The sequence below is a fragment of the Furipterus horrens genome, unplaced genomic scaffold, assembly GCF_987537825.1.
Source record: "Furipterus horrens unplaced genomic scaffold, mFurHor1.1.pri manual_scaffold_17, whole genome shotgun sequence".
NCBI lineage: Eukaryota > Metazoa > Chordata > Mammalia > Chiroptera > Furipteridae > Furipterus > Furipterus horrens.
The window spans coordinates 98,194,687-98,222,220 of NW_028327187.1; the positions used below are offsets into that span (position 1 = coordinate 98,194,687).

Genomic DNA, 27,534 nt, shown 5'->3' on the forward strand with positions numbered 1-27,534 from the left:
GGGATAAAGGGAGTATTATAATGGAGCCAGAGGTAATCTTTTTGGTGACAGAGGGTCTTGCCTTCCATTTGTAAAAATCGCTGCATCTGTGACGTGCAATAAAGCGAGGCTCCATAAACCGAGGGCTGCCTATGCATACAACCACCTATTAGGTATAGGTGACAGGAAACTTCTCTTTGGAAATAAAGCCCTCAAATATATTATTAATCTCTTATATGTTTATGGACATCCTCCTGAAAAAAATACATTTCTCATCTGTGTTTGGAAATCCTTAATGTAAGTAGTGTATGGTCCTGAGGTACTTTAAGAAAATACATTGACTTAATCCAAAAAGAATTTGGAAGACATTTTTGAAAATGGCACTTTTCTCATAAAGGTAACACGTAAGATCTCATCATTCTTTATGTGTTGCTCTGATTTATATTGTTAGGAGTGTCTATTCATGTAGAGCCTATCGAGACAAGATAGATTTATTTTTAAATGAAAAGAAATGAAGTGCCAACTGTGGATTTGAATGCATTAAGCTAAAGAAACTGTCCAAGCATCTTAAGTTTACTTAGCTATTATTTATGAAGATTAAAAGCTTTAAAATAGGACCAAAGAAACTCATTAGATATGCTGGGAGGATTGTGATTCCAGTACTAAATTATAGTGTGACAGCAGGGAGGGGGATACACATTTTGGAGCTCATATCTTTTGAAAGAATGAGGAAGGCATATAGAAGATAGAATTTTCACAAATATTGATATTCCGAACCAGGAGGTGCTAGTCTATGCATATTGACATTTTCCCCTGCTGTGGTCATTTGGATGATTGCAACTAACCGTTGAGGTGAGGGTTATAATTACCATATTGTAAATATTGAGTTTGGACCACATCCCCCCATACCCAAGGGTCAACTAATTTACTCCACCCATTTATCATTATAAAGCATATGATATAGAACTGCCTGCATGTGGTCATGTTCCAAAATTCTTCTGATTGCTCCTATCTGTGCAACTGAAACAGAGCAACCACAGACAGAATTTGAAAGTCTTTCAAATCCAACCTCCTCCTTTGCTATTTTCCCATCTTCCTCTGGAGGCTAAGTACCCCCATTGTTCCCTGCTTGTTTTTCCAATAGGACTAACAATGTGGCATTAATCAGTCATACTAGTCAATTAATTAATTGCAGTTGGAGACGTGAGTGGCAGGAAAGGTGAATCATGATAGTATACACACACACACGTGTGTGTGTGTGTGTGTGTGTGTGTGTGTGTGTGTGTGTAATTTCCACACTCATATCCTACTGGTGGGTGGGAAACCTAAAATGGTAATTATCACCACTCAGCTAGGATTAACATTCAAAACCTAGTTTTTCTTTGAGAGGATATGGGGACTTTGGTTTGTGTAGAAGCTTTTAGAATGATTACCAGGAGGGCAAGCACAACCTTTCAGCTAACAGAGCTTTTGGTAAGATGTAGAGTTTTAAAAATGAGACACACATATTGAACCACTAGCAGCATATAGTCTTTTCTGGATAATTTTTTGAAATACACACACACACACACACAGTATTATTTAAGCAAAGCACATTCAGAAATCTATTGCGAGTTTATAAATAACAGTGACTATTCCATAACACTTACTAACTGTGTGTATTCATGCATAAAATCTATTACACTCTAAATCAGATAAGCCATTATGAAAGCTATACGGGACCTGATTTGTGGTAGATTTTTTTGGAGAAAACAAAAAGTTGACTGACAATCTGACATTGTTAGTATTGAAAAATTAATGATTCTGGCTTTTATTTAATGCTTTAAGAAATTGTTATCTGTTCAGTTTTAATTACCATGGTCATGTTGATTAGCTTCAATTGAGAGGATCACCTCTTGTTTCCAGACATATTATTGCTTTGGAATAGGATGGCCGAGTAAATTGCTAGTAAACAAAAGTGGATTTGTTCACACCTCTCATTTCTGTCCCAAAGACAGGCTGTTAATAGACCCAGCCAGAAGCCATCAGCCTTGCCTAAACGTAGGCTTAGTGATGAGGAGAATGCTAATTAACATTTGTCTAGTCATATGAAATGTAGCTAAAGGCATGCTAGAACTCTTAATTTGCTATCTAATAACAAAAGTAAAAGAAATTGGTTGGGAATACAGATAAGTTCATAACTAAAATCTGTGCATATTTTTACTTGACAATGGTAAGGATTATCTGCCAACATATTTACCAACAATAACCAAATTATATTTGATATATATTCCTTGTGATATATATCTATGTATATATTATTATATATAATACTATATATAACATTATATACATATGCATGCACACACACACACCTGCATGCACGCGTGCGCAGGTGTTAACAAATGTTAATGGAGTACCTTGAGATGTCAGATACATTTCAAGGCCCTGGGGACACAGTAATGATCAAAAAAGACCAAAAGTCCAGAGATCTCCTTAACCTCTAGAGAGGCTGACACTCAATTAAAAAAAGAACACAATGGAAACATCAGATAGAAATAACTTTTCTGAAGAGCTTAAAGGCTAATGTGAAAGAGAATATTCGAGGGGCTACTTTATTTAGCTTTTATGATCCAGAAATGTTGTTTCTGTGCTGGCATCATTCAATGTCAAGTTTCACTGATAAGAAGGAACCACCGCTTTTGAATCAAGAAGTACATTCCAGACAGGGAGCAGTCAATGCAAAGACCTGACAATAGGGACCACTTGGCTCGTTAACGGGACCAAAAGACCAGTGTGATTGGAGAGTGGCAGCAGGGAAGGTTAGACAGCTGAGGGATGGGGTTGAAATACAGGGAGGAGTCTCATCATGTATGACGTTGTCAACCAGGGTAGAGGGCAAGGGTTTTGAATTCTAGCATAAGCGCAAGAAGAGGCAATTAGACAGTTTTCGGTAGAAGAGGGGCAGGGAACAAAACAGCAGTGTGCCACTGGAAGAAGAGAGTACATGTAAGAGAGGCTGGAGTCTCATGCCAGGGTAGTTGTGGTAATATGTGGGTGCATTCCACTCTCTTAGCAAGGTATTTAATTAATAAACCACTCCCACTGTATTTATTTTTGTTTCCTTTTTAGCCTTTTTGACAGGATGTTTTTTGCTTTGGAGGTAGATATCCTAGCCTCATACATACATGCACATGCTCCCTTTATACAGGTTGCATCTAGCAAACACAATTTAGCCTAGAAACCATCAATGCTTATCAAACAAAACAAGAAATTTGAAAAGCATGGAGGTAACCAATTGCCCTCATTTTCACTTCGTGTTAATAAGCATGTCCTAGTTTACCTAAGGATAAAGTCTCATTTTCTTACACACTTATTTGCCTCTGTAATCCTCAGTTTCTGATTAGGAAACAGCGGCAGCTCCATGTATCTGGGAAACCTCTATAAAGGACATTGGCTGAGACAGGGTAGGAAAAAGTAGATTGTTAAAGCAGCATGATTTCAAAATGTAAAGAATGATCATCATTATAAATAAGATGACTAGCCATGGGATATTTTAACTATACTGCTTAGTTTTGCCTGTTTTATATCTTTCACTCTTTTTTCTCCAGCCTGTTCTAATTGTCCCACTCATTTCTGTCTTTGCAAAGGTTATGTTTGCAGGGTGTTTTCTATGGGGTTAAGGGAACTAGAGTAGGGTGGCTAAATTACATTTGATGTTTCAGTTTTTCAACTGAAACATTCAAAATAAACTTGCAAAGGTATATAAGTAACAAAATAAAATGTGTGGATGCTTCTTCTTCCTTTCTTCCTCATTTTTATTCCAGTCTCCATTGATTATTTCCTTATGAATTCCTTTTCTCTCCAATTCTGGTTTCTTCATGGAGGTGAATTGGTGACGAAGTGAAAGCTAATAGAATAAACACATTTGTAAGATATCTCTAGCCACAAAGTGCTTTGGCACAAACATATAACTATTAGTCAATTACAGATCTTTAATCATGTTGATGAAATTGAAATGAATTAAATGCCCCGAATTGCATAATTCAAATACAATTTTTGGGACAAGACAATGTCTGTTGACATGCTGAAGTTGGAAACCTTAGGATGAGGGCAAAAGTGATGTTTGTTTTGTTTTATTTTATGCTGCAAAATAGCCTGTGGGTGGTGGGAGGTGAGGGAAAGAGAAAAAAATAAATAAAAGAAGACAAAGCTTCCAACCGTGGAATTACAAGGAGACAACAGAAGATATTCCTCTCTATGAATAAAATAATTAATTTGATTGAAAAATGAGACCTATGGAGAGCAAAAGAGATTTACTGACATTTCTATCAAGAATCAAAGATAAGCACAGTCAGTTCCGTCACCTTCTCTGATAATGGTGCTTAGGCCGTGGAGGGAAAAGCGAGTCAGTAAGAAGGACAAGTAAAGTTGCACTCTGGATTCCATCAGCAGGAGGAGAGAGATGAATAGTGTCTGGGTGAAGATACAAGCTATCATGTGGAAAGTAATTGTAAACTACCACCCACACTTTGGAAAGAAAACATTACACTGGGGAACACAATTTTCGTTGAATTAGATCTGACACTTGTTTTTGACTAACTTTTGGCATCTGAATCCAAAAATGACCCCAGTTTTTCTCTATCACATCAGTGTTTTAAGGTACATGATACCCTCCCTTTGTCCCAAAAATCATACAAAATGTACATAGAGAGGAAAATAAAGAAAAACTTACCTGGATATACTGTTTATTTAGAGTTATTTTATTCATATAAAGGCTATATATTGTTACTGTAAATCAAATTGTGGACAAGTAGTCAAGTTCTGCTACCAAACAGACATATTAAGGTATTTTATCTTTTCAAATGACAGGCTAGGAAATGGCAAAATGAGATACTTGAAACAGTCCCCTTCAGTTGGCAAAGCTTTAACAAATTGCTTCATGAGACCCAGTTTTATGTGCAGAGGTGGAAATAGAATGTTCTTTCTGTCAAGTGGCTCATGTAGAATGTTTGGATCACCAGGTTTGAGGTCAGATCTTGGAGGCTGCCCAATGCTCCTCGTGAGCTCTGCTGTTCCACATACACAGAAAACAGGGATACTTGGTGTACTCACGTTGCTGACCAAGAAGAAAGCAGACCATTTGAAGGTCAACACAGATGATCCAATTGTGCTTGTGATATTGAAACAGATCAATGACTCTCTTCATGTCTTCATATTCTTCGCGAAAACAAACTGAATGCCCAATTGGGACTGCACCATATAAATTGCTCTGCTTTGAGCTATCAATGAACAGTTGCCATTCAGTTGCATTATAGATTGGAATTCCCAATTCCTCCATTAACCACTATGTTACGGCAATACACAAAGCCATTGTCACTTCAAAAGTACTGCAGAAATGCATGTTCTCTTGATCAAAATTAGGATACCTTCGCTCCTTTTTCAAGCAAGTTTTTCTCATGCAGTCTTGATACTAGAAGTTTTGAAGCCTTTTTGGAGAGTCCCAAATCTCATGCCAAATCATGCATGCAACTCACGCTGATCAAGTCTCTTACAAACTGAGTCATCTTCAATTTCAAAATCTTCATCATTGCTGTCACTTAGTTCTTCACCATACTTGTTTTTCAAAAGAGGGTAGTTCAATGAAAACTGGCACTGGGATTTCAGCTGAATGAGGCACTGGGCATATAGCTGATGGCAGACTAGGACACTCTATTTTACATTTATTTATTTTTTGTTATATCCTGACATTTTCACTCTACAAAAGTAACAGTCGCTTGAATGATCTCTGGGCTCTCGCCAAACCATAGGTATATCAAATGGCAATTTGTCACATGTTCCCTTCGTCCACATCCATACTCTCAACACACTGCTTGCACACCTTGTGAGGGGCCCAAGACTTATCTTGATCACCAAGTTTTACTTTAAAATATGCAAAATAGGCCTGCCTGACAAATGTGCTGATGTTTGTCCTTTGACTGGGAATGGTGAAACTGCCACAGATAGAACAAAACGAATCAGGGTTGTTTGGGCACTTACGATGAGAAATAGCAGAGGCAGACATGATCTGAAGGAAAGGAAATAAGTATGTATGTAAATAAAAAAATAAATTCTGCTAACTCCTTGTATACGGACAAGAACTCAGACTACACTTTGGAATACGATTCACTCTATAGAGCGGCACACAACCTCTCACCACACTGTCTCATGTGTAACTGAATAGCCTAGACAAGTATGAACCTGTCACTGGTCTCCAAGGTCATCCTCCACCCCTCCCCACTCAAGGGAGGTTTGCTCTCAGCCAATAGGAGAGCACTAGTGCTTCCCCTGATCCAGGCTTGATCCAGCCTAGAGTGGTCACATTAAGATAAGCTGTACAGAAAAAACTTGACATGATAGAAGAAAACTAACTGCAGTTTTGAAATCAGCATGCCAATTTGAGTTTAAAACAGCTGAAAAATCAAACTCACCAGGAATTATGTTAAAAATTGTTCCCCTGTGTTGTCTAACTAATCTGGCTCATCTTTGAAAAAAAAAAAAAAAAAAAGTCTGTTCCAATCATGAAATGAGATAGCATATGTGAGAACAAATAGAACAAAGGAGGTACTGGACAAATTGGGTGGGTGGTTTTGTCACAAGTGAAGTGACGAACATATTGCATATGTGAAAATATGAATGAGCGAATGAACAAATGAATTCATTTCTTTAGGCCGTTCCAGTGTGGCAGGTGCATTTGTTGCAGTGAACATTTTAACACTGCATAATCTCAGACTCTTACCTTTTAATTTATATTGAAGTTTTATTAATTCCTTTTTCATTCTTTCAATAATTTCAAAAAAATTTCCTTGTAGATCAAGGGAGTTCAAGGACCAACAACAGCAACATCACCAGAGAACTTGCTAAAAATGCACAATCTGCCCTGCCTGGTGTGGCTCAGCGGATTAAACACTTGCCTGCCAACCAAAGGGTTGCTGGTTCAATTCCCAGTCAGGGCACATGCTTGGGTTGTGGGCCGGGTCCCCAGTTCAGGTCATGTGAGAAGCAACCACACATAAACATTTATCTCCCTCTTTTTCTCCCTACCTTTTCCTCTCTCTAAAAACAAATAAATAAAATCCTTTTTAAAAATGCACAATCTCGGCCCTCACCCTGATCTACAGAAGCACAAACTGCAATTGAATGAGATCAGAGATGGTTACTAAGTACATTAAAGTTTGAGAAGCACTGATCTAGTTGAAACAATTATGTTAAAAATTATAAATCCATACTCATTTGTAGAGCACTATTTTCAACATCTTCTGTAACTATTTTTCTACCAACTGCAGTGGGCCAAACACTTTAACTGCTTTCTTAGAAGCTCCAAAGATGGTGGTGGTGATGACTCAACCAGTCCTCAGCTGTTGATACCATTTCCCGTGGGTGGTTAATAGAAGAGCAAAATCCTCATGCAAGAATATATAATAGAAACAATATGGGAGTATTGACAATTATTGACCAACCTAATTCACAGTGGTTATTAATACAGTAATTTGATCAGGTCAAAATGGATATGGTTGGCATGACAATTTTGTTTCTGTACACGTGCAGGTAATACATGGCTAATCCTTGTTCCAGTAATATAAAGTTTGTGATTCATATGGCTTAAATTATAAACAGAAAAGCCACATCTCCAGAATTCATAGAAATGAGACTCAAAAGTAGCATTTTCCTGGAACCATGCCTTTTCACAAGATAAATAATATTAATTAGAAAATTAAGTTTAATAGGTTCACCCACCCATCTAACAGTTCTTATCTACTACTATATTCCTAGCACTATATTAGATACCAGGAAAATATCAGGGTACAGACCAACTCCCTCTGTTATTGAGCTTGCAGTCTTAGTGGTGGGGAGATAGACAATTTAAAAATCTATATATCATATCAGATGACATCAAATGATAAATAGGGAAAAAGTCAAGGAATAGATTTAGAATGTGACATGTGTGGATCCTTGTGTGTATGTGGTTGGTTGGCGAAGACCTCTGTGATGTAATATTTAAGGAGAGCCTTGAATGAAAGGAGGAGGCAGCCATGCAGATAGCTGTGGCAAATGAAAGCAAATATAAGGGTTCTGAGGCAGGAAAGTTCCAAAAAAGGCTTCTCCCACATTTGAGAAACAGTGTCACTGACTTAACAAGGGGCAAAATGATCACATTCTGATTTATGACTAAAAAAATGATTCAAATTAAATTAATAGGTTGGCTCGACAGGAGCACATTTAATGGAATTTGACATTTTTATAATCTTAATTCTGATATATCTGATTGGGAAAGTGGTTGCATTTTTGTTCTATGTCTTCTAATTAAATGATACCACTTATTCATTCAAGATTTTTTGGGGGGAGATTGGATTATATTTTATTGTTGCAAGCACTCAGTATCTGGTGAGTTACTTATTAAAGTTTAGCATTTTGGTATTTTTTAATTTTTATTCTTTTTTTTATTTTTTAAAAGTATATTTTATTGATTATGCTAATACAGTTGCCCCAATTTTTCCCTCTTTGCCCCCTCCACCCAGTACCCCTTTCCCTTCAACGATCCCCCTTTAGTTCATGTCCATGTGTCGTGCATATACGTTTTTTGCCTTTACCCTTTCCTATATTATTATTAACTTCCCCCTGTCTATTTTGTACCCACCATTTGTGCTTCTTAATTCCTGCACCATTTCCCAATTTCTCCCCCTTCCCCCTCCGCACTGATAAACTTCCATATGATCTCCATATCTATTATTCTATTCCTGTTCCGATTGTTTGCTTAGTTTGCTTTTGTTTTTGTTTTCCTGATTCATTTGTTGATAGTTGTGAGTTGTCATTTTAATGTTCCTAATTTTAATCTTTTTCTTAAGTCTCTTTGACATTTCATATAATAATGGCGTGGTCATGATGAACTCCTTTAGCTTTACTTTGTCTGAGAAGCACTTCATCTTCCCTTCCATTCTAAATGATAGCTTTGCTGGATAGAGAAATCTTGGGTGTAGGTCCTTGCTTTTCATCACTTTGAATACTTCTTACCAATCCCTTCTTACCTGCAGAGTTTCTTTTGAGAAATCAGTTGATAGTCTTATAGGCACCCCCTTGTAGGTAAGTCTCTGCTTTTCTCTTGCTGCTTTTAAGATTCTTTATCCTTAATTTTTGACATTTTGATTACAATGTGTCTTGACGTGGTCCTCCTTGGGTCTAGCTTGTTTGGGACTCTCTGTGCTTCCTGGACATGTATGTCTATTTCCTTCGCCAAATATGGGGAGTTTCTCTTCATTATTTTCTCACATAAGTTTTTGATTTCTTGCTCTTCTTTTTCTCCTTCTGGCACCCCTATGGTTTGAATGTTGGCACATTTAAAGTTGTCCCAGAGGTTCCTAAGCCTCTCCTCTAGTATCTTAAAGATTCCCCTTTGTAAATTACTGTACTGGTTGACTGTTGTTTTACTCCTTATGTTCCAAATCATTGATTTGAACCCTGGTTTCCTTCCCTTCACCATGGGTTTTGTGTGGATTTTCCTTCGTTTCATTTAGCATAGCCTTCACTTTTTCCTTTATCTCTTTGCCTTACTAAAGCATATCTGTGAAGCCTGTGAGCATCTTTATCATCAGTGTTTTGAACTCTGCATCTTTTAGGTTGGCTATCTCCTTTTTGTTAGGTTGGCTATCTCCTCATCAGTTAGTTCTCCCACTGGAACCTTGATCTGTTCCCCATTTTGGGCCATACTTCTCTGTCTCCTCATCTTAATGGGTTCCTGTGTTTGTTTGCCTCTGTGTCTTAGGTAGAGCTGTTGCTCCTGTTACATTGTAAGGGGTGGAGCCTTAGGGATTCATCAGTACAGCACAACCCGTTTCACCACGTTATGGCGCTTTATGTGATGGAGGGGTCTGAGAGGGAACAAAGCTGCTTGCTCAGCACTCGCCCCTTTTCTAGGCACTTCTCCCACTTCCATATGGGACTGGCGCCCCTCTAGCTGTTGCCCTGGCCATCGTTCCCAGAGTGGGTGGGTCTGCAGACATTCTAGAACTGTAGGGGCCCTTTAAACAAGTGAACTCTGCTGAGAGACTGGCAGTTTCTTCCTCCGCCCCAACTCCCACTGGTCTGCATAGTCAGAAGCAATGAGGGTTGATTTTCCCTGGCGCCGGGACCATGAGCTGTGCTGTCTGGTCTGGTGCTGGGAGCGCTCCCCAGGTTTTACTCACTACTTTTTAAAACGTGTGACTGCACTTTCCGCCAGCCCGCCGCTGACACCACTGCTGCTGCCATCGCACTGTGTCCTCTCTGCCCTGACTCCACCCCTCCTACCTCTCTGGATGAGTATGTCTTCTTTATATCTTTGTTTGTTGGACTTCCATGCAGCTTGATTTTCTGGAACTTCTGGTTGTCTCTAATTTTGAGATAGTTGTATTCTTCTTAGTTGTGAAGGTAGATGCAGCCTGTCTGTGTAGGCCTCCATCTTGGCTGGAAGTCTTGAGGCTTCTTCTTAATGCAGCCACCAAACAGCCTCTGAGGTTCTCACTTTTAACCCTTATATTTCAGAGGCAATCATTGATATTTGATAAATGTTGCAAACCTTGGGAGTTGAAAACTACTGATGTTCTTTTGATGACCTATTCATTACTGCCATACAGCAAAACCCATTTCCATATGTTGGTACACATTATTGAAACTTTTATTTAGACAATTCAATACTGCTTTTCTATTTTAAAGCAGTGTTTGCTTTTTGGAGGGCCTATGATAGAGTGTGTTTTCTGACTCGTACATTTAATGAAACATTATAAATATTTAAAACATTTGGTCATTCATTTTACCTGGTTACCACATGTTTGAGGGAAACTGAGTCTCACTGTTTTTCTTTCATTATTAAAATCAAGAATTGTAGTTTCTATCATTTATGTAAACCTCATGCTAAGAACAATTGCTCAATAGTGACTAACTTTATTTTGGTAAGAAGAAAAAGTAAAAGTCTCTATTAATGATAATTTCTATAAAATCCCGCTAAATGACCTTCCTTTTTTGTCTGTTATCTTCCATGCTGATAAGTACTGCTGTGAATGAAATGAGGATTAAATATAAAAGAAGTCATTGCTATAAACAAAATAATATTAGTTCACGCAGTATGGCATGATGGTGAAGTAGGCCTCAGGGCTGAATCGCCCGATTTTCTCACTCCTGCCCCACTTTGCTTGCCTTTCGACCCAGGTGAATTTTTTTTCCCCATCTTTAAATTGGGCTAGTAACAATCCCTGCATCATTAGGAGTAATTATAGTAATACGTCTGTTGTCTGATGCATGATAAATATAATTGTTTCTTTATAAAGACAATTATATCTTAAAATCCTGGAGAGTGTTATGCTAAGTGAAATAAGCCAGTCAGAGAAATACAAGCACCAGATGATCTCACTTACATGTGGAATTTAATGAACAAAATCCACTAACGAACAACATAGAAACAGACTCATAGATACAGAGAACAGACTGACAGCTGTCAGAGGGGAGGGGGTTGGGGAGCTGGGTGAAAGAGGTGAAGGGAATAATTTTATAAACATGCATAGAACAGACAACATTGTGGTGATTACCAGAGGGAAAAGGGGTGGGAGGAGGCAGAAGAGGGTAAAGGGGAGATAAGTGATGATCAAAGATTTGACTTGGGGTGGTGAACACACAATACAACATACCAATGATGTGTTGTAGAATTGTACCCTGAAACTTATATGATTTTATTAACCAATGTCACCCCAGTAAATTCAGTAAAAAGAAAAAAACAAACAAGAGTCACAAATTGTACAAGGTCAGAATTGGTATTTAACAGATAATTAACAACTTCTGTAATGTAATTTGTGTATAAAAAACTGGGTATAGACATTCCGTTTCGTAAACCTGCCTCGATGTTATGTCTCTGGTTCATGTTATTCTTGACATGGCCAGGCTGCCTGGGCCCCAACTGTGCCAACATTGGCCACTTGTGAGCATCAAAGGGCTGAAGTAAAAGTTTTGCCTCAGTCTTGAAAAACAACAAAATTATTTTCAACCCTGAATGTTTATTGGAGTCAGCTGGCTGGAAATAATTCACCTTTCTATAATAATTTTCACAAAAACCAGACTTAAACATCACCTTTATTAATCACTTTCTTAAAAGAGTAAATGAAACAAAAACTCATACAAGGCAGTTAAAATAACTACATATTTTAGCATATGTGAGCCTTTTGGAAGAATCTAGTTGCCTTTACAAAACTCCTGAGCTAAAATTGACTCTATAATCCATTCATTAAAACCATTTTAAGATTTTCAAGCCAACAGTTTGAGTAAGTAAATACATTAAGTTTAGTTTTCATCAGTGTGATTTCAGTTACTCAACCCATGCACAGTTGAAAATACATGCATAACTTCTTTTTTATATATTTCAAATAGATCATTATTTTGTTAAAGAGTCAATTTTTTATTTTCTTAAAAATCAATCGATTGATTGTGTGATGGATTGCGATTCTCAGAAGTGTTTATTGGATTTCGGGTTACTGTGAAAGAAGAAAACCCAATTTTGCACAGAGTCAGCTTTATTAGAAAATGATTACAAACACCTGACCCCAGCCTAGTTCTTGCACTAAGTTGGAGAGCCAGAGTTCCTTCTTTTATCTCAAAAAGAAAGCAGATGCAGGCCTCCTAAGGCCATGGAATCATAGTCATTTATTTCCCGCAGAACACTGTTATCCTGATATTTCTTCCTGAGGTCTAAATGCTCTAAAAGGGTAAAATGACACGTGAGCCTAGAGAGCAAGTAAGGACAGGACTAAGACCAGGTTTTCCTAGGTGACATTTCCACCATAATACAGCAATTAGCAACAGGGGAAAACCAGAGGCTCCCTGACTATTGTGTTATTGGTCCAATCAGGCCTTCTGTGTAAACCAAATGGCCTGTGCCCCAGTGAGCACACAGGAATTATCTGTCACCTCTCTCTTAACTGAATGTTGTGTCACAGTTGAAACTACACAACATTAGGGCTTTCATCTGTATGTGTTGTTCCTGTGAAGGAAGGTTTGGAATTGCCTGCACTCTTAAGCTACTCACCTCCATTTCCTTCGCACCTAACACATTGCTATCTCTTAATAAAATGCTTAAGAAGTGCCCTGCATGGTTATAAACACATTGATGGTTTCGGCTCTGGATTTTCAACTTTATATTGATTGGGACCAGCTGCTAACATAAGTGACAAAATTCTGAGAGACAGGTTACATGTTCACAATATCATTCATTCAGCAAAAGGAGACAAAGGTATACATTTTTAAAGACAGTTATTCCTTATGGGGTTTCCAGATCACTGGCATCTATCTAAACTTTGAGGATTATTGTTTAAATCACAATTTTCCTTTCTATGTATCTGTGAGTCTGTCTGAAAGTCCAATTGGGTCATTCTCATAAAAAAAGATAGAAATATTTTATAATCATGAAACTAGGCATCTGTTTAATAACACTTCATGAACCATAAAAAATGTATTAAATGGATTTTTAAAGAGTTAACTTCTTGAATTTTCTTTTTCTGGTTTTAAATGTTTCAAATAAGGACTTTCTTCTCTTCTCTGCCCCCCACCCTCCTTTTAGAAAAGTGGTAATTTCAAAATTCTGCTTCAAAATTACAGAAGTTTTTGATAATTGAGTCACAAAGTATAAAATTAAAAAGATCTACCAATGATGAAAGTTCTTTCTTTACTTAAATTAAAAATGGTTTTTCTTAAATTTTTAATTTTTATTTTTCAATTACAGTTCACATTTTGTATTATTTCATATTAGTTTCAGGTGTGCAGTGTAGTGGTTAGATATTTTTTTATAACTTATGAAGTGATCACCCCAATATTTCCAGGAACCACCTGTCACCTTACATAGTTATTACAGTATTATTGACTCTTATTTTTGCCCTGGCTGGTTTAGCTCAGTGGATTGAGCATCGGCCTGCGAGCTAAGTGTCGCTGGTTCGATCTTCCAGTCAGGGTACAGCAGAGAAGGAAAACTCTGACTCCAAAAAACCTCCGCTGCCTTGCGGCATACCTCTTCAGGGGAAAGGCTAAGGGTGTAAACCCCGACAGAAAATCCGGAGCCGGAGTCCCTAAGGCGGTTTGACGTTGTAGTCAACACCGGCAACTCCTGCGGCGCACCTGAACCCAAGCTGTATCGACTCCGTCTTTCCCTTGGACCCTTCAGCTGCGAAGAGAGGGGGGGTCTGCTGCATGGGCAACAGCAGACCCTCCATATCACCCTGCCCAGGCTCTGTAGCTTCAGCATCATCGCAAGATGTCGATTCAACACGGGAGGAGACAGATACCATGTCACTCCCGAGTCGGACTGCACAGCCATTCTCGGCGGTGCAGATAGACTCTTAAGAAGCTACACCATCGTCTCTCGAGACGGACGGCTGCCGCCGCCGACGACGACGATTGACTCTTATTTCCTATGCTGTACTTACATCCCATGACTGTTCTGTAACTGCCATTTATACTTCTCAATCCCTTCACATTTTTCACTCAGTCCCCCAAACCCTCTCCCATCTGCCAACTGTCAGTCTGTTCTCATGGTTGCTTCTTCCTCTGTCCATGCATTGTCACGGGCCATTACTCACTTCCCTGTTGCTGCTCACCCTAGACACTGTGGCCTGTCATTCACACAGGCCTCAGCGAGTGAAGAAAGCATAGCACCTTTTAGCACCTGTTTGTTTATTTCATATGACCCCAGCACGGAAGGCAGTAAAGACTGACCAGATATCACTGGATAATTAGAATATCTAAAGTAACAACAATGGGAAAGCAAAATGTTTTTTAACATTATATTAAAACTAATTGTTCCTGTAGCCCAAAGGGAAACCATACAAAGTTAAGCTTTTCACAGATGTGCCCCGCCGAGGCATCATCTTTTTTTCAACTTGTCTTATCTCCAAGTTCATTGCCTCTCAGAAGTTTCATCCTTAAGCAAATCCTGTGTTCCTCTTTGGGATTTGTCTCTTTTTAAATAAATGGTGCACTAAGCACGATGACTGGAAAGAGCATGTTCCCTAATTATATAGTAGTCACTGTGAGATGTTGTGGGGATCAGTGAGGGAGAGCAGCTTCAGTAGGCCTATCACCACTCTAGTCAAGAAGAATACTAGAATAATGGTGAATGTTGGAGCATCATGAGTATAAAGCCCTTTTTTTATATTTCCCTGCCAGCATCATATTAGTGTATGCTTCTTTAATCTTCCAAGTCTGAGCAGTGGCTAACTAGTAGATCAAACACATACATACACACCATAAAAAGACTAGCCGTGGTTTTCAAATATATAATGATATCCTCACCTAGATTCTTGTGATTCAAAGTGTCATCCATGGCCTAGCAATGTTGGCTTCTGCTGCAAATGTCTTAGAAATGAAAGATCTCAAAAGAGAACACATGTGCACTGTTGGTGGGAATGCAAATTGCTGCAGCCACTATGCATAACAGCATGGAGGTTCCTTGAAAAATTACAATGGAAATGCCGTTTAGCCACTTCTGAGTATGTGAGGTCTGTCCAGAAAAAGTCAAGCCATTGTTAATATAACGAGAATGGTTTGCATGACATCGAAGTAACCTGGCAGCCAAGGAGAGTGGACCGGAATGCGCATGTGTGAACAGTGACGACTTCACTGTACTAGTCAGTAGAGGCGATAGATGCCATTGAGTGAGCATGTGTACTGTGTGGCTGTCACATTCAAAATGACTGAGTGAGCAGACCGACAGATCTGCATCAATTTTTCTGTCCACTTTGAACATTCCTCCACAAAAACTATTCAGATAGTTCAGAAGGCTGCGACTATGGGCAACTGGTGATTGGCAGCTTCATCATAGCAATGTGCCTGCTCATGCATCAAATCTTGTGCAGACTTTTTTGCTAAACATCAAATCACCCAGATGGCTTAGCTCCCCTATAGCCCAGATTTGGCATCTTGTGGCTTCTGGCTTTTCCCAAAACTAAAATTACCTTTGAAAGAGAAGAGACTTCAGACTGTCAGTGCAATTCAGGAAAATACAATGGGGCAGCTGATGGCGATTGGGAGAACTGTGTGAGGTGCCAAGGTGCCTACTTTGAAGGAGACTAAGGTGTTATTGTCTTATGTACAATGTTTCTTGTATCTTGTATCTTCTTCAATAATTGTCTCTATTTTTCATGTTACATGGCTGGATACCTTCTGGACAGAGCTCATATATCCAAAGAAACCCAAGACATGAATTTGAAAGAATATGTGCACCCCTTTGTTCATTGCAGTGTTATTTACAATAGCAAAGATATGGAAATAACCCATCAGTAGAGGAGTGTATATCACAACAGTGGTATATATCGGCAGCGGCAGCGGCAGCCGTCCGTCTCGAGAGACGATGGTGTAGCTTCTTAAGAGTCTATCTGCACCGCCGAGAATGGCTGTGCAGTCCGACTCGGGAGTGACATGGTATCTGTCTCCTCCCGTGTTGAATCGACATCTTGCGATGACGCTGAAGCTACAGAGCCTGGGCAGGGTGATATGGAGGGTCTGCTGTTGCCCAAGCAGCAGACGCCCCCTCTCTTCGCAGCTGAAGTGTCCAAGGGAAAGACGGAGTCAATACAGCTTGGCTTCAGGTGCGCCGCAGGAGTTGCCAGTGTTGACTACAACATCAAACCGCCTTAGGGACTCCGGCTCCGGATTTTCTGTCGGGGTTTACTCCCTTAGCCTTTCCCCTGAAGAGGTATGCCGCAAGGCAGCGGAGGTTTTTTGGAGTCAGAGTTTTCCTTCTCTGAGTGGTATATATACACAATGGAATACTACATACCACTAAAAAAGGAAGTATTACTTTTTATGACAGCATGGGTAGCACTAGGGTGTATTATGCTAAGTGAAATTAGTCACACAGAGAAGGACAATTTCCATATGATTTCACTTATATATGGAATTTAAAGTACAAAATAAATAAACAAACCAAACAGAAACAGACTCAGATTCAGAGAACATACTGCTAGTTGCTGGAGGGGAGGGAATGGTTGCAGGAGTGGGTAAAAAGGGTGAAGGCATTAAGAAGTACAAATTGGCAGTTACAAAAATAGTCATGGGGATGTAAAGTACAGTATAGGGAATACAGTCAATAGTATTGTAATAATTATGTATGGTGCCCAGTGTGTACTTGAATTATTGGGGGGTCACTTTATAAATTATATAATTATCTAATAATTATTGTGTACACCTGAAAGTAATATAAAATAGTGTTGAGTGTTATCTGTCATAGAAAGTAAAATTTAAAAAAAGAAAAGTATGTACTCAGACCTGACCTCCTGAATGTAAATCCAAATCCTGAAGTAGTCTCTATGCGTATTGAAGTTGAAGAACCCATGACAAAACTCACAGGGCAGCATATCCAGATGCCCATTATAGGAGCCAGGAAGAGAACACAGAGCGATGGGAGTGGGCATAAAGGAGGGTAAGGGGTGCTTGGGACTGTGGCAGTCCCAAGCTCATGCTTGGTCTATGAAATACAACTGATACTCAACTTTACAGATTGTTGCCATATAGGAAGGTAGATTTAGTGTTGCAAAATCCTGTTAGATAGTCTCAAGAGTGGCCAGGTCAAAAGTTTGCAGGTGGCATCTCACGATTTTTAGCTATTGGCAACATTTGCAGTTTATTTTAATTTAATATGAGAGCAAATCAGGCATAGGGACTACTTACTGTTTTTTAAATATATTTTATCGATTATACTATTACAATTGCCCCAATTTTCTCCCTCTCCCCCCTCCCAATAACCCCACTCCCTCAGGCAATTCCCACATCATAGTTCATGTCCATGGGTCATGTATATAATTTCTTTGGCTTCTCCATTTCTTACACTGTTCTTAACATCCCCCTGTCTGTTTTGTACCAATCAATTATACTTCTTAATCCCTGTATCTTTTCCCTCATTCTCTCCCCCTTCCCTCTCCCAGCTGATAATCCTCCAAATGATCCCCATACCTACGATTCTGTTCCTATTCTGGTTTGCTTAGTTGGATTTTGTTTTTATTTTTTAGATTCAGTTGTTGATCATTGTGAGTTTGTTGTGTTTTTAGTGTTCATAGTTTTGATCTTCTTTTTCTTAAGTCCCTTTGACATTTCATATAGTAATGGCTCAGTGATGATGAACTCCTTTAGCTTTACCTTGTCTGGGAAGCACTTCATCTGCCCTTCCATTCCAAATGATAGCTCTTCTGGATAGAGTAATCTTGGTTGTAGGTCCTTGCTTTTCATCACCTTGAATACTGCTTGCCAGTCCCTTCTTGCCTGCAAAGTTTCTTTCGAGAAATAAGATGATAGTCTTATAGGCAACCCTTCATAGGTAACTCTCTGCTTCTCTCTTGCTGCTTTTAAGATTCTTTATCTTTAATCTTTCACATGTTAATTATGATGTGTCTTGATGTGGTCCTCTTTGGGACCAAGTTGTTTGGGACTCTCTGTGCTTCCTGGACTTGTTTGTCTATTTCCTTTGCGAAATTCAGGATGTTTTCTTTCATTATTTTTTCAAATAAGCTTTCAATTTCTTGCTGTTACTCTTTTCTTCCTTGCACCTCTATGATTTGGATGTTGGTACATTTGGAGATGTTCCAGAGGCTCCTTATTCTATTTTCATTTTAAAAATTTATTTTTCTTCTTGCTGTTCTGATTGAATGCTTTTTTGTTCTTTATATTCCTAATTGTAGATTGGAATCTTGGCTTCATCCCCTCCACTGTTGGTTCCCTGTGGGTTTTTCTTTATTGCACTTAGTGTAGCTTTAATTTCTGCCTTGGTCTTTTTGATGCTGTTGTATACCCAACGATTTCTTTGAGCATTCTGATAACCAGTGTTTTGAACTCTACATATGATAGGTTGCTTGTCTCCATTTCACTTAGCTCTTTTTCTGGAGTTTTGTTCTCTGCTTTCGTTTGGGCCATATTTCCTTGTCTCTTCAATTTGGCAGGCTCCCTGTGTTTGTTTCTGTAAATTAGGCAGAGCGGCTTTGAGTCTCTGTCTTGGTAGTGTGGCCTATTGTAGAAAAGGCACCTGTAAATTGTGTGGGTGGAGCCTTAGGTAATTGCCAGGGTGGGACAACCCATTTCACCACTCTGTGGCTCTGTGTGTGGGAGGGCTCCAAGAGGGGACAGTGCTGCTGCCTGGCCTCTTGAGATTGCCCAAGAGGAAGCTGAATTTCCAACATTTGCCCCTTGCCAGCCATTCACTTTCTCCCCTTCTCCCTGTATGCCACTTGTGCCCTTCCAACTGTTGCCCTGTTGCTGAGTCCCAGAGTGGGAGGGTCTGTGTGAGTCCTAAGTCTGTTGGAAGCCCTTTCATAGAAGTCTCTTGAGAATCCTGTAGTTTCTTGTGCCACCCCAACCCCCACTGGTTTTTGGAGCCAGAAATTATGGGAACTTATCATCCTGGTGCTTGAACCCTGGGCTAGGTGTGTGGGTTGGGGCCGGGATCACTCACTCTGAGGTATGACTCCCGATTTTTATCCACCACATGTGAGTGTGGGACCACCTGTTCTCTGCCTCTCCACACCTCTCTGTGTTTCAGCGTCTCAGCCCCTCCTACCTGTCTGGATGTATGTGGCTTCTTTAAATCCTTGGTTGTCGGAATTCCATACAGATTGGTTTTCTGAAAAAGTCTGGCTGAAATCTGTTTTGTAGTTTAACTGTAATTTTTGTTACAGTTGTATGCAGAGGCGAAGCATGTTTACCTACACCTCTATCCTGGAGGGAAGTGTCGTATAACTGTTTCCCCATATCTAGTTAAGGCCTATGGTAAGGATATAAATATTTACGCAGTTTAAACTTCTATTCTCGTGAGCCTTTACACAAAGGAATGAATGAAACATATTTTCATACTAATTGGTGTCCTCCCCACCACCACCCTTGTATCTTTCTGTTTCAAACTTATTTTGAGGTTAAGTCCAAGCTTCAAACATGTGAAATCCCTGACATTTTAAGCCTCAAATCAGAAGCCATTCATAAGGAGTCTAAAGGTCCCACTTTGCTCCATAAGTGCAGGGTGGCATCAGGATGAGAATGTAGTGGTCTCATGTCAAAATAACTCACAATAGCTAACTCCTGGGCATTTGGCACTTGCCCTTCTATTAATGTTAATATTGGACAGAGTTGGGGTGAGTTGTGGAGGCAGGTTAAATTAGCCACAGCAGTGATTGCCACACTGGAGTGTGCACCAGAATCCCTGGGTCTCTCCCTCAGAGTTTCATTCAGTAAGTCTGGGGCAGGGCCTAAGAATTTGAATTTCCTGCAAGTTCCCAGGGATGGCGTGATGCCATTGGTTCAAGGATAGCACTTTGAAAACCACTGGTCTAGAAAGGTAAAGCTGAGAAACATATTGAGTGTCCCCAGGCAGTCCCTGCCACCCTGCTATGCTGTTCTCTTTCCCATAAACCTCCAACGGGACACTCCTACATTCCACCTATAAAAGATGCAATACTTGACAAAACATTGTTGGCTACATGTGTTGTTATTGGTTATGTCCCGAGTCTAGGTGTATAAGATGAAAACATTATAAACATAAATGATTACTTGAGCTTTAGACTTCAGAGTTCCAGGCACACTTCAGGAAATCTCCTAGGACCCAGGAATGAGTATAGGGTATGACAATGTACAAGTCTCCTCTGTCTTATGCTTTCAAGCTGTACTGCTCTTCCTGCTCCTCTGTGATGCCCCAGGGCCTTTGCACAGATGGTTCCTTCTGTATAGAGTGTGTTTGCCTCTTTCTCTTCACTACTTCCTCTTACTTATAGTATTAGAGTTCCACAAATATCACCATTAAAAAAAAGCCTTTCCTTACTTGAAAAACTCAGCTCAGTTACTCTCATTTATAGCTTGATCACAGTTATAATTAACTCATGTCCTAATGAGCTATGTATGATCTCTGGCTCCCATCCCCAGAATGTATGTGCTGTGACAATAAAGGACTGTATGGTTCCTTCTTACCTTTCTATTCATAATACCTAATTACATTTAATATGCATATGAATCAGTTTTCCAAGTCTTAATTCTGAGGCTATGTGTTCTGTACCCACATCCTTCCTGATGACCCCAGGCCAATCTAGGGTGTCTTTTTCTGTACCCTCTGAAATGTATATAGATCTAATGATAGTGATTTCCTTGTAATATGGTAACTGTTGAAGTGTCCATTTTTCCAAATGTCTCTAAGCCACCTGAATATGAGGATAAGTATTTCCTTTTGTTCATTCTTAACAAATAATTTCCAGCAGAGATATGGAACTCAGTATTTGTTGAATGAAATATCTCTCCAAGGTTAAAAGAAGTAAATATTTTAAAATGAAATCCCTTATTAACTAACAAAAGCATGTTACACTTGAAACATTTCTTCAAGTTTCAGTAATAATGTAGGATTTTTTGCTTCAGTGTTTGAAATGTAAGCTTTCTCGCTGAATGTAATGGCAGGCTAGGCAGGAAAAACAACAAACGCGAGGCATGATACTGCAGCCAGTTCTCATGAAATGTTATTATCAGGTCCGTTCTCAAGGGATAGACTGAAGCAATAAAGTGGAAGATTTATACACCTTACAGTGCTGGTATGGTATTCATTGTCTAAGAGGCTTAAACTAACAACTTCTCAGCTTTTGCTTCCACTTAAATAGATGCTTCATCTTTGTCGCTTTGCATGAAATGATGTCTACTTTTACTGTTTGATGAATGAAAATTCATGCTATAGACTTCTGATTGCAATGTGCCTTAGGGGACATGTCACTTTGCAGTGTTAAAGGTCAATACATGGTGTAATCTGAATATTTTAAACACTCTCAGGTTTTACTTTTTGTGTGTATTTTGTGTGATTAAATATGCTGATTCATGAAAATTTATAGTAAAGATTTTATTAATGAGAACAGTACATATCTAATTCAAATTATATCCTCTGTAGCAGTATTATATAGTGTTCAGTATACCATGGTTTCCAAAAATTCTTTAAATATGTCTTCATAAAGAATATTTACCTTGAGATAGGTACTAACACTTCTCATTTGAATCTAAAATTTTTGTTGAATTAATGGATGAAATAACCTCAGTGTTAATTTTCATCTTCCCCATGAAGTTGTGTGATTGATAAGCAAGATATTATCCCATGTCTGTGATGCTGAATTCTAACTGAGAAGGTATAAGAACTTGGTTCTAGAGCACAGAGTCAGGCAGTGAACCCAGGCCTTTGGACTTTAAATCCATTACCCAGCCCACTGTTGTGTGCATCTTTGAAAAAACATTATTTAACTTATTTCTGCCCTGGCTGGGTGACTCAGTCAGTTGTAGTGTCGTTCCATGCACCAAAAGGTTGCATGTTCAGTCCCTGGTTGGGGTGTGTAGGGGAGGCAACTGATTGATGTATCTGTCCCACTTTGATGTTTCTCTCCCTCTCTCTCTCATTCCCCTTTCCTCTCTGTAAAAATTAATAAGTATATCATTGGGTGAGCATTTTTAAAGGAAAAATAATGGAGATATACCACTAGATCATTGCCAAAGACCAAAGATGGCTCTTGCTTCATTTAGCATGTATACATTGAGTTAGCTGTACAAAACTTTCTAAAAATTGTGGTGTGTGAACTTGTAATAAATTAGAGAAAGAATGAAGTCAGAGGCAACAGAGAGGGTACTGTTCTTACCTTCTTAATGTCCAATATGTGCCAAACAATGTGAACGTGCCATAAATTATAAATAGCAATACTGTTACCTTGTTCGTGGATTCAATAATAGTAAGTCAGTTTGCTTTGATAGAGGTAATAATAGACGTCTTTCAAATTTTCAGTTTGCATAAAGTTCTAATGGATCTCCAGAACCAGCAACTGAAAGAGTTAAATGACTGGCTATCAAAAACAGAGGAGAGAACGAGGAAAATGGAAGAAGAGCCTCTTGGACCTGACCTTGAGGACCTAAAACGTCAAGTACAACAACATAAGGTTTGTGTATGTTATGCTATTCCCTTCCTGCTGGGAAATGAATTCTCTTATATATGGTTGTATCAGATACACGTGTGCGCACACACACAATGTGGTTTACAGATAGGAAAGAATTAAAGCCTGTATGAAGGACTCATGGACATGGACAGCGGGGAGGGATATGATTGCGGGAGAGGGGGTGGGCTGGGTGGGGGAGAGAAATTGGGGGAAAAGGGGACAACTGTAATTGAAAAACCAAAATAAAAAATAAAAAAAAAAAAAAAAAAAAAAGCTGCAATCAAGAAGAATTTTGAAATAATTTTTACCTAATCTTTTTTTAAGTGGTTATGTTTCAAATATAACACATCTAGGCTTTTCATATTTGAGAAGAAAATTCAAACGTATTTCTGGAAGACAACAATGAGGGTCTGTGGTTTATTAAAGTTTTGATTTCCTGGAAGAGTCTCTGCAGGGATTTACAGTGCAAATTTAAGTAATAAGACCAAATTTTTTTTACATGTTTTTACCTTCAAATTATAATATCTTGGAGCGGGCCAAGCTTGATGAAAAATGAACATTTGTAATGTTGCTTTCATATAAAGCGTAGCATCTATTAATTTTAATGTTTCCAGCTTATCTTCCATCAGTTTATTTGTTCGTTTATAATTATGCTCCCGGGTTGCCAGAAAGAATTACTTATTGTTTCCGTGACTAAGATTTGTAAAAGGATATTTCTGATCTGACAACTTTACTCAGGATCTGTGGTTCTGTGTGACTTTTGAAAGAAATACCTCCTGTTTCAACTCAAATCTAAATCTGCGTCTCACCCAACTTCACTCTCTCCTTTCATAACATTTTATCAGATTTCTTCTGTGCAGATAAGAGATACCTTTCTTTCTAAATCCCACACTCTTTTCTTATTTAATGAGCTTTCAGTTTCAATGACGCATGAGACTGGCCCTTGCTACCACTGCCCCCAAAGCTGTTTTTTGGATACAGAAGTTTAAGATCAAGCAGCTCTGGTGATCCCCATCTGCTACACCACCAGGAAAAAAAAAAATACACCAAATGTATTTTAATTTTCATTTAAAGTTGTCACCAGGAGAGGTTAACTTGTCACATACATGTTAACTGAACACTTGATGAAGAAGTTAGATCCAGTGCTAGATCTGAAATAGGACCGCTTTCCCTGTGTGGACTCTGCATTACTCCAGTAGACTCTATACCAGCCCTCTTCCCCTTGGCCTTCGCTGGCAGTTGCGTGCAGTTTCTGTACATACCAGTGGCTTCTCTTTGGGGACATTTTCTGGCTGCAGGAGAGTCTCAGCCAGTTTGAGGGTAAGCAGGAAATGGACTTACTTTTGCCAGAGCTGCCAATAACAACAAGAGGTGGGAGATGATGGATAAACACTCCAGAATCCTTGCCAAGGTGCCTCTCAGTTCCCATCATCTCTCAGATGTTACCCAGCAAGAATGGACCCCAGACGTCCGTTGGATAAACTGTCTCACATTTCCACCCTTTCACAATGCTTCTGGACATTACTTCCCAAATAAACTGTTTGTATCTAAGTCTTTGACTCAGGGCCTGTTTGGGGAAGAACCCAACCGATGACAACCTTGCCGCCCTGGAAGCCAGAATACTCTCCTAACTTTACCACTAACTAAATGTGTGATTTTCAGAAATTACTTCATCTCTCAGGTTCTCTGTCTCTTCACATTGGCAATAAAAGTGTGAGCCAGATCGTTTCCAGTGTTCCTTCCAGTCATGGTTTTCATGCTTCCATTTGCTTTGGACTGTGAGACCTTCCAGGACTAAGGCCAGTATCATTGACTATTTGAGGGACAGATGTTGGCACTGGATGTGTGACGTCTAAGGAGGCAGCTGCTAAGGACCCAAGATGAGATGTGGCAGAATGGTAGAGCAACCAGAAGGAGTTAGGGAAACTACGAGGAAAGATATTAGCTTGAAACCCTTGAACAGACTTTGTTAAGGTTAGACCTGCCACCCAGGGTCTTCAGATCTGACTATTACCTGAAATGATTTGTACTTTCCTCTGGAAGATATAGAGTGAATGGGATGGAAAATATTTGACTCATACTGTCATCAACTTGGAATACATTCTATTACTTGTAAATTTGCCATTTCTGATGAGTATGAAATTGCTTTGAAGAGGGTAATTTGAAACAAAGAGAAAGTGGAATGATATGCAAGTTGATTGTGTAATCGTGTACATCCAGGACTTATTCATATAAGTGCATAAAAGGAAGCAGAAGCAATTGGTTTGCTGTTTCAGAAAGTGAGGTCAACTTTCACCTTTACCTGTTGAAACGCATTTCAGGATTGATTATTTTTAATAAAATTAAGACAAGGAAAAATCACAGCCAAGAGAAAGCCTGGCAATTGATAATATTCTTTTTGTTACTTGCATTAATTATGGTGAGAAGAAAAATGATTTAATAGTATCAAACAATTTATAAAGGAGTTAAATTTATTTAAACATGAAATAAATATTTTTTTTTCTTGAAAGTTCACACTATAAGTAATGGCTTTTTTGTTAGTCTTGCCATCCTTTATAAAACAGAAGATAAATCTTCTTTCTTTAGGTAACTGAGTTCAATCTCAAGCCTTATTTAAATAGTTGTTGATTCACTCTGAAGCTTTCATTCCCAAGAATTGTAACTGAATAGAAATAAGAAAATGTCTCCTTCTGAGAGCAACGCGCATCAGTAACTTTGGAGGAGTCAAAAAGCCACCCCACTCTGTTGCATGACCACAGTTCTTGCCTAATGTAACATTTAGGTTTTTCAGTTTTGTATAGTTAGATATTAAATCCTGACATCATCCTCCTGTTTCTCCCTAAGAATGATTACAAATGACAAAATTAAAGAAGAATGCAGGTTTTGTTACTGGAGATGAATTTAAATTCTGCTCAGATCAGAGGGTTTGCATGGGTGCGTGCAGTTCCTCAAAATAAAAATGTTTGCAAATATCGCACTTATACCATGAATATTGCAGATATGCTTCTTTGTGTTCTGTGATAAGATCCTTTGCTCTCTTCATTTCAACAGCATTTTATTACAAGGCAGGCTAGAAATTGAACCACTGTGAAATACCATGAAGATAAATCACTTTTACTGAATTTGCCAATTAGGCAAGGTAAAGCAATTAATCCTATAGTGGTAGTTACTATTAAATCTAGCCAAACTGATAACTCTGGGTAACTGGAAAAATTTCAATTTGTTGGCATATTTAGAAGAGATCATTCATTCTTCATAGCTATTGCTTTGAGGAGGAATTTTAAAGCTTGATTTCAGATATGAGTCACTCAAAAACAATTCTCTGGGGAGTGAACAAATTGAGCCTCTTGTTTCCCTTGTGAAAGAACATGTCAGAAATAATTGGTTGGTTATTTCTGTCTTAAGAGACAGACTTTATTAGTAATGTTGATAAGGAATGAAAGGATCTCCATTGAAGTGACAATATCATTGAGTGAAAGTCTATTGTGGGCTTGAACATTCATTAATGGGAAAGAAGTTTGCTGTTTGGGAGGGTATTTTAATAAAAAAGAAAATATTTGACTGAGGAATCTCTTGTCTCATAGCACAGTCTGACTGAGGTGAAGTTTAAAGCTTAGTTTACTAGCTGTGTTTCCAATTCTTTTGAGAGATTTAGATTTTTGCCATTAATTCCATTAGCTTAATACAACATCAACAGAGTTCTTGCCATGTAGGTTGTTAGAATTTTTCAGATATAAATGGACATGTGCACTATACTATGACTGGAGTGGTTGATCTATGGTAAGTACTGATAAATACAAATGAAATTACCTCTTAGGAGCTCAGTCCCCTATCCTTGCCCTGAAGTTTAGTTGATCTCAAACATTTGGTTTGCTAAGATTGTGAAGTATCCTCTTCTGCTGACATTTAAAATGATCTAGGCATTCACGTAATAGGGAAAGTTTAGGTGTAATCCTGCTGAAGGATTTGACATTTCACTTAATTCTATTCCACTCTATTCCCTATCACTGAACAAACAGTTATTAAAGCATAATGGGCACTGTGAAGGATACAGGGGCCTACCGTCTATGGAATCTTCCTCAAGAAGTTCACATTCTAGTTCATTCAATAAAGACACAGAAAACAAGTGCTCATTATACACAGCAGAATTAGCAAATGGCTTGAGAATGTATTGAGAGCAGTGCTTTGTTTAGGCAAAGGAAATGAGGCAGGGAAATATTGGTATATCACTTTCCTAAGGCATATGTTATACTATGCTCAGTGGTAGAGGACTATAGCCTCATCATGGAGGGCCTTGAACTCAAGACTCAGGCGTTTGGAGTTACTCTGTGAGCAATAGGGAACCATTACTATTGAGAAATTAAATTAAAGAGAGTGGCCAGTCAGGAATATTTATCTTAATCTTGAGGGAGATATATCCTGCAAGATAAAGCAGAACGTAGATAAACAGGAAGCCAGAAAACATCTTAGGGAGATAGAAAGTACACAGAACCTGAAACAAGGCAATGCCCCTGAAAATCATTGCTAGGTATAAGACACATTTTAGAAATCAACATCAGAACCAATGGGACTGGATTTGGGGAATGAGCAAAGAGCTCAAAATGATAGA

General features: G+C 38.8%; 1 protein-coding gene across 1 annotated transcript in view; it reads left to right on the forward strand.

The window, feature by feature from the left end:
* Positions 1-27,534, forward strand: part of DMD (dystrophin) — a 1,939,482-nt gene that overhangs the window by 531,441 nt on the left and 1,380,507 nt on the right. Inside the window, exon 12 of the mRNA XM_090265340.1 lies at positions 22,778-22,928. Within this exon, the coding sequence (XP_090121466.1) occupies positions 22,778-22,928 (151 nt within the window). The remainder of the gene's footprint in view (positions 1-22,777; positions 22,929-27,534) is intronic.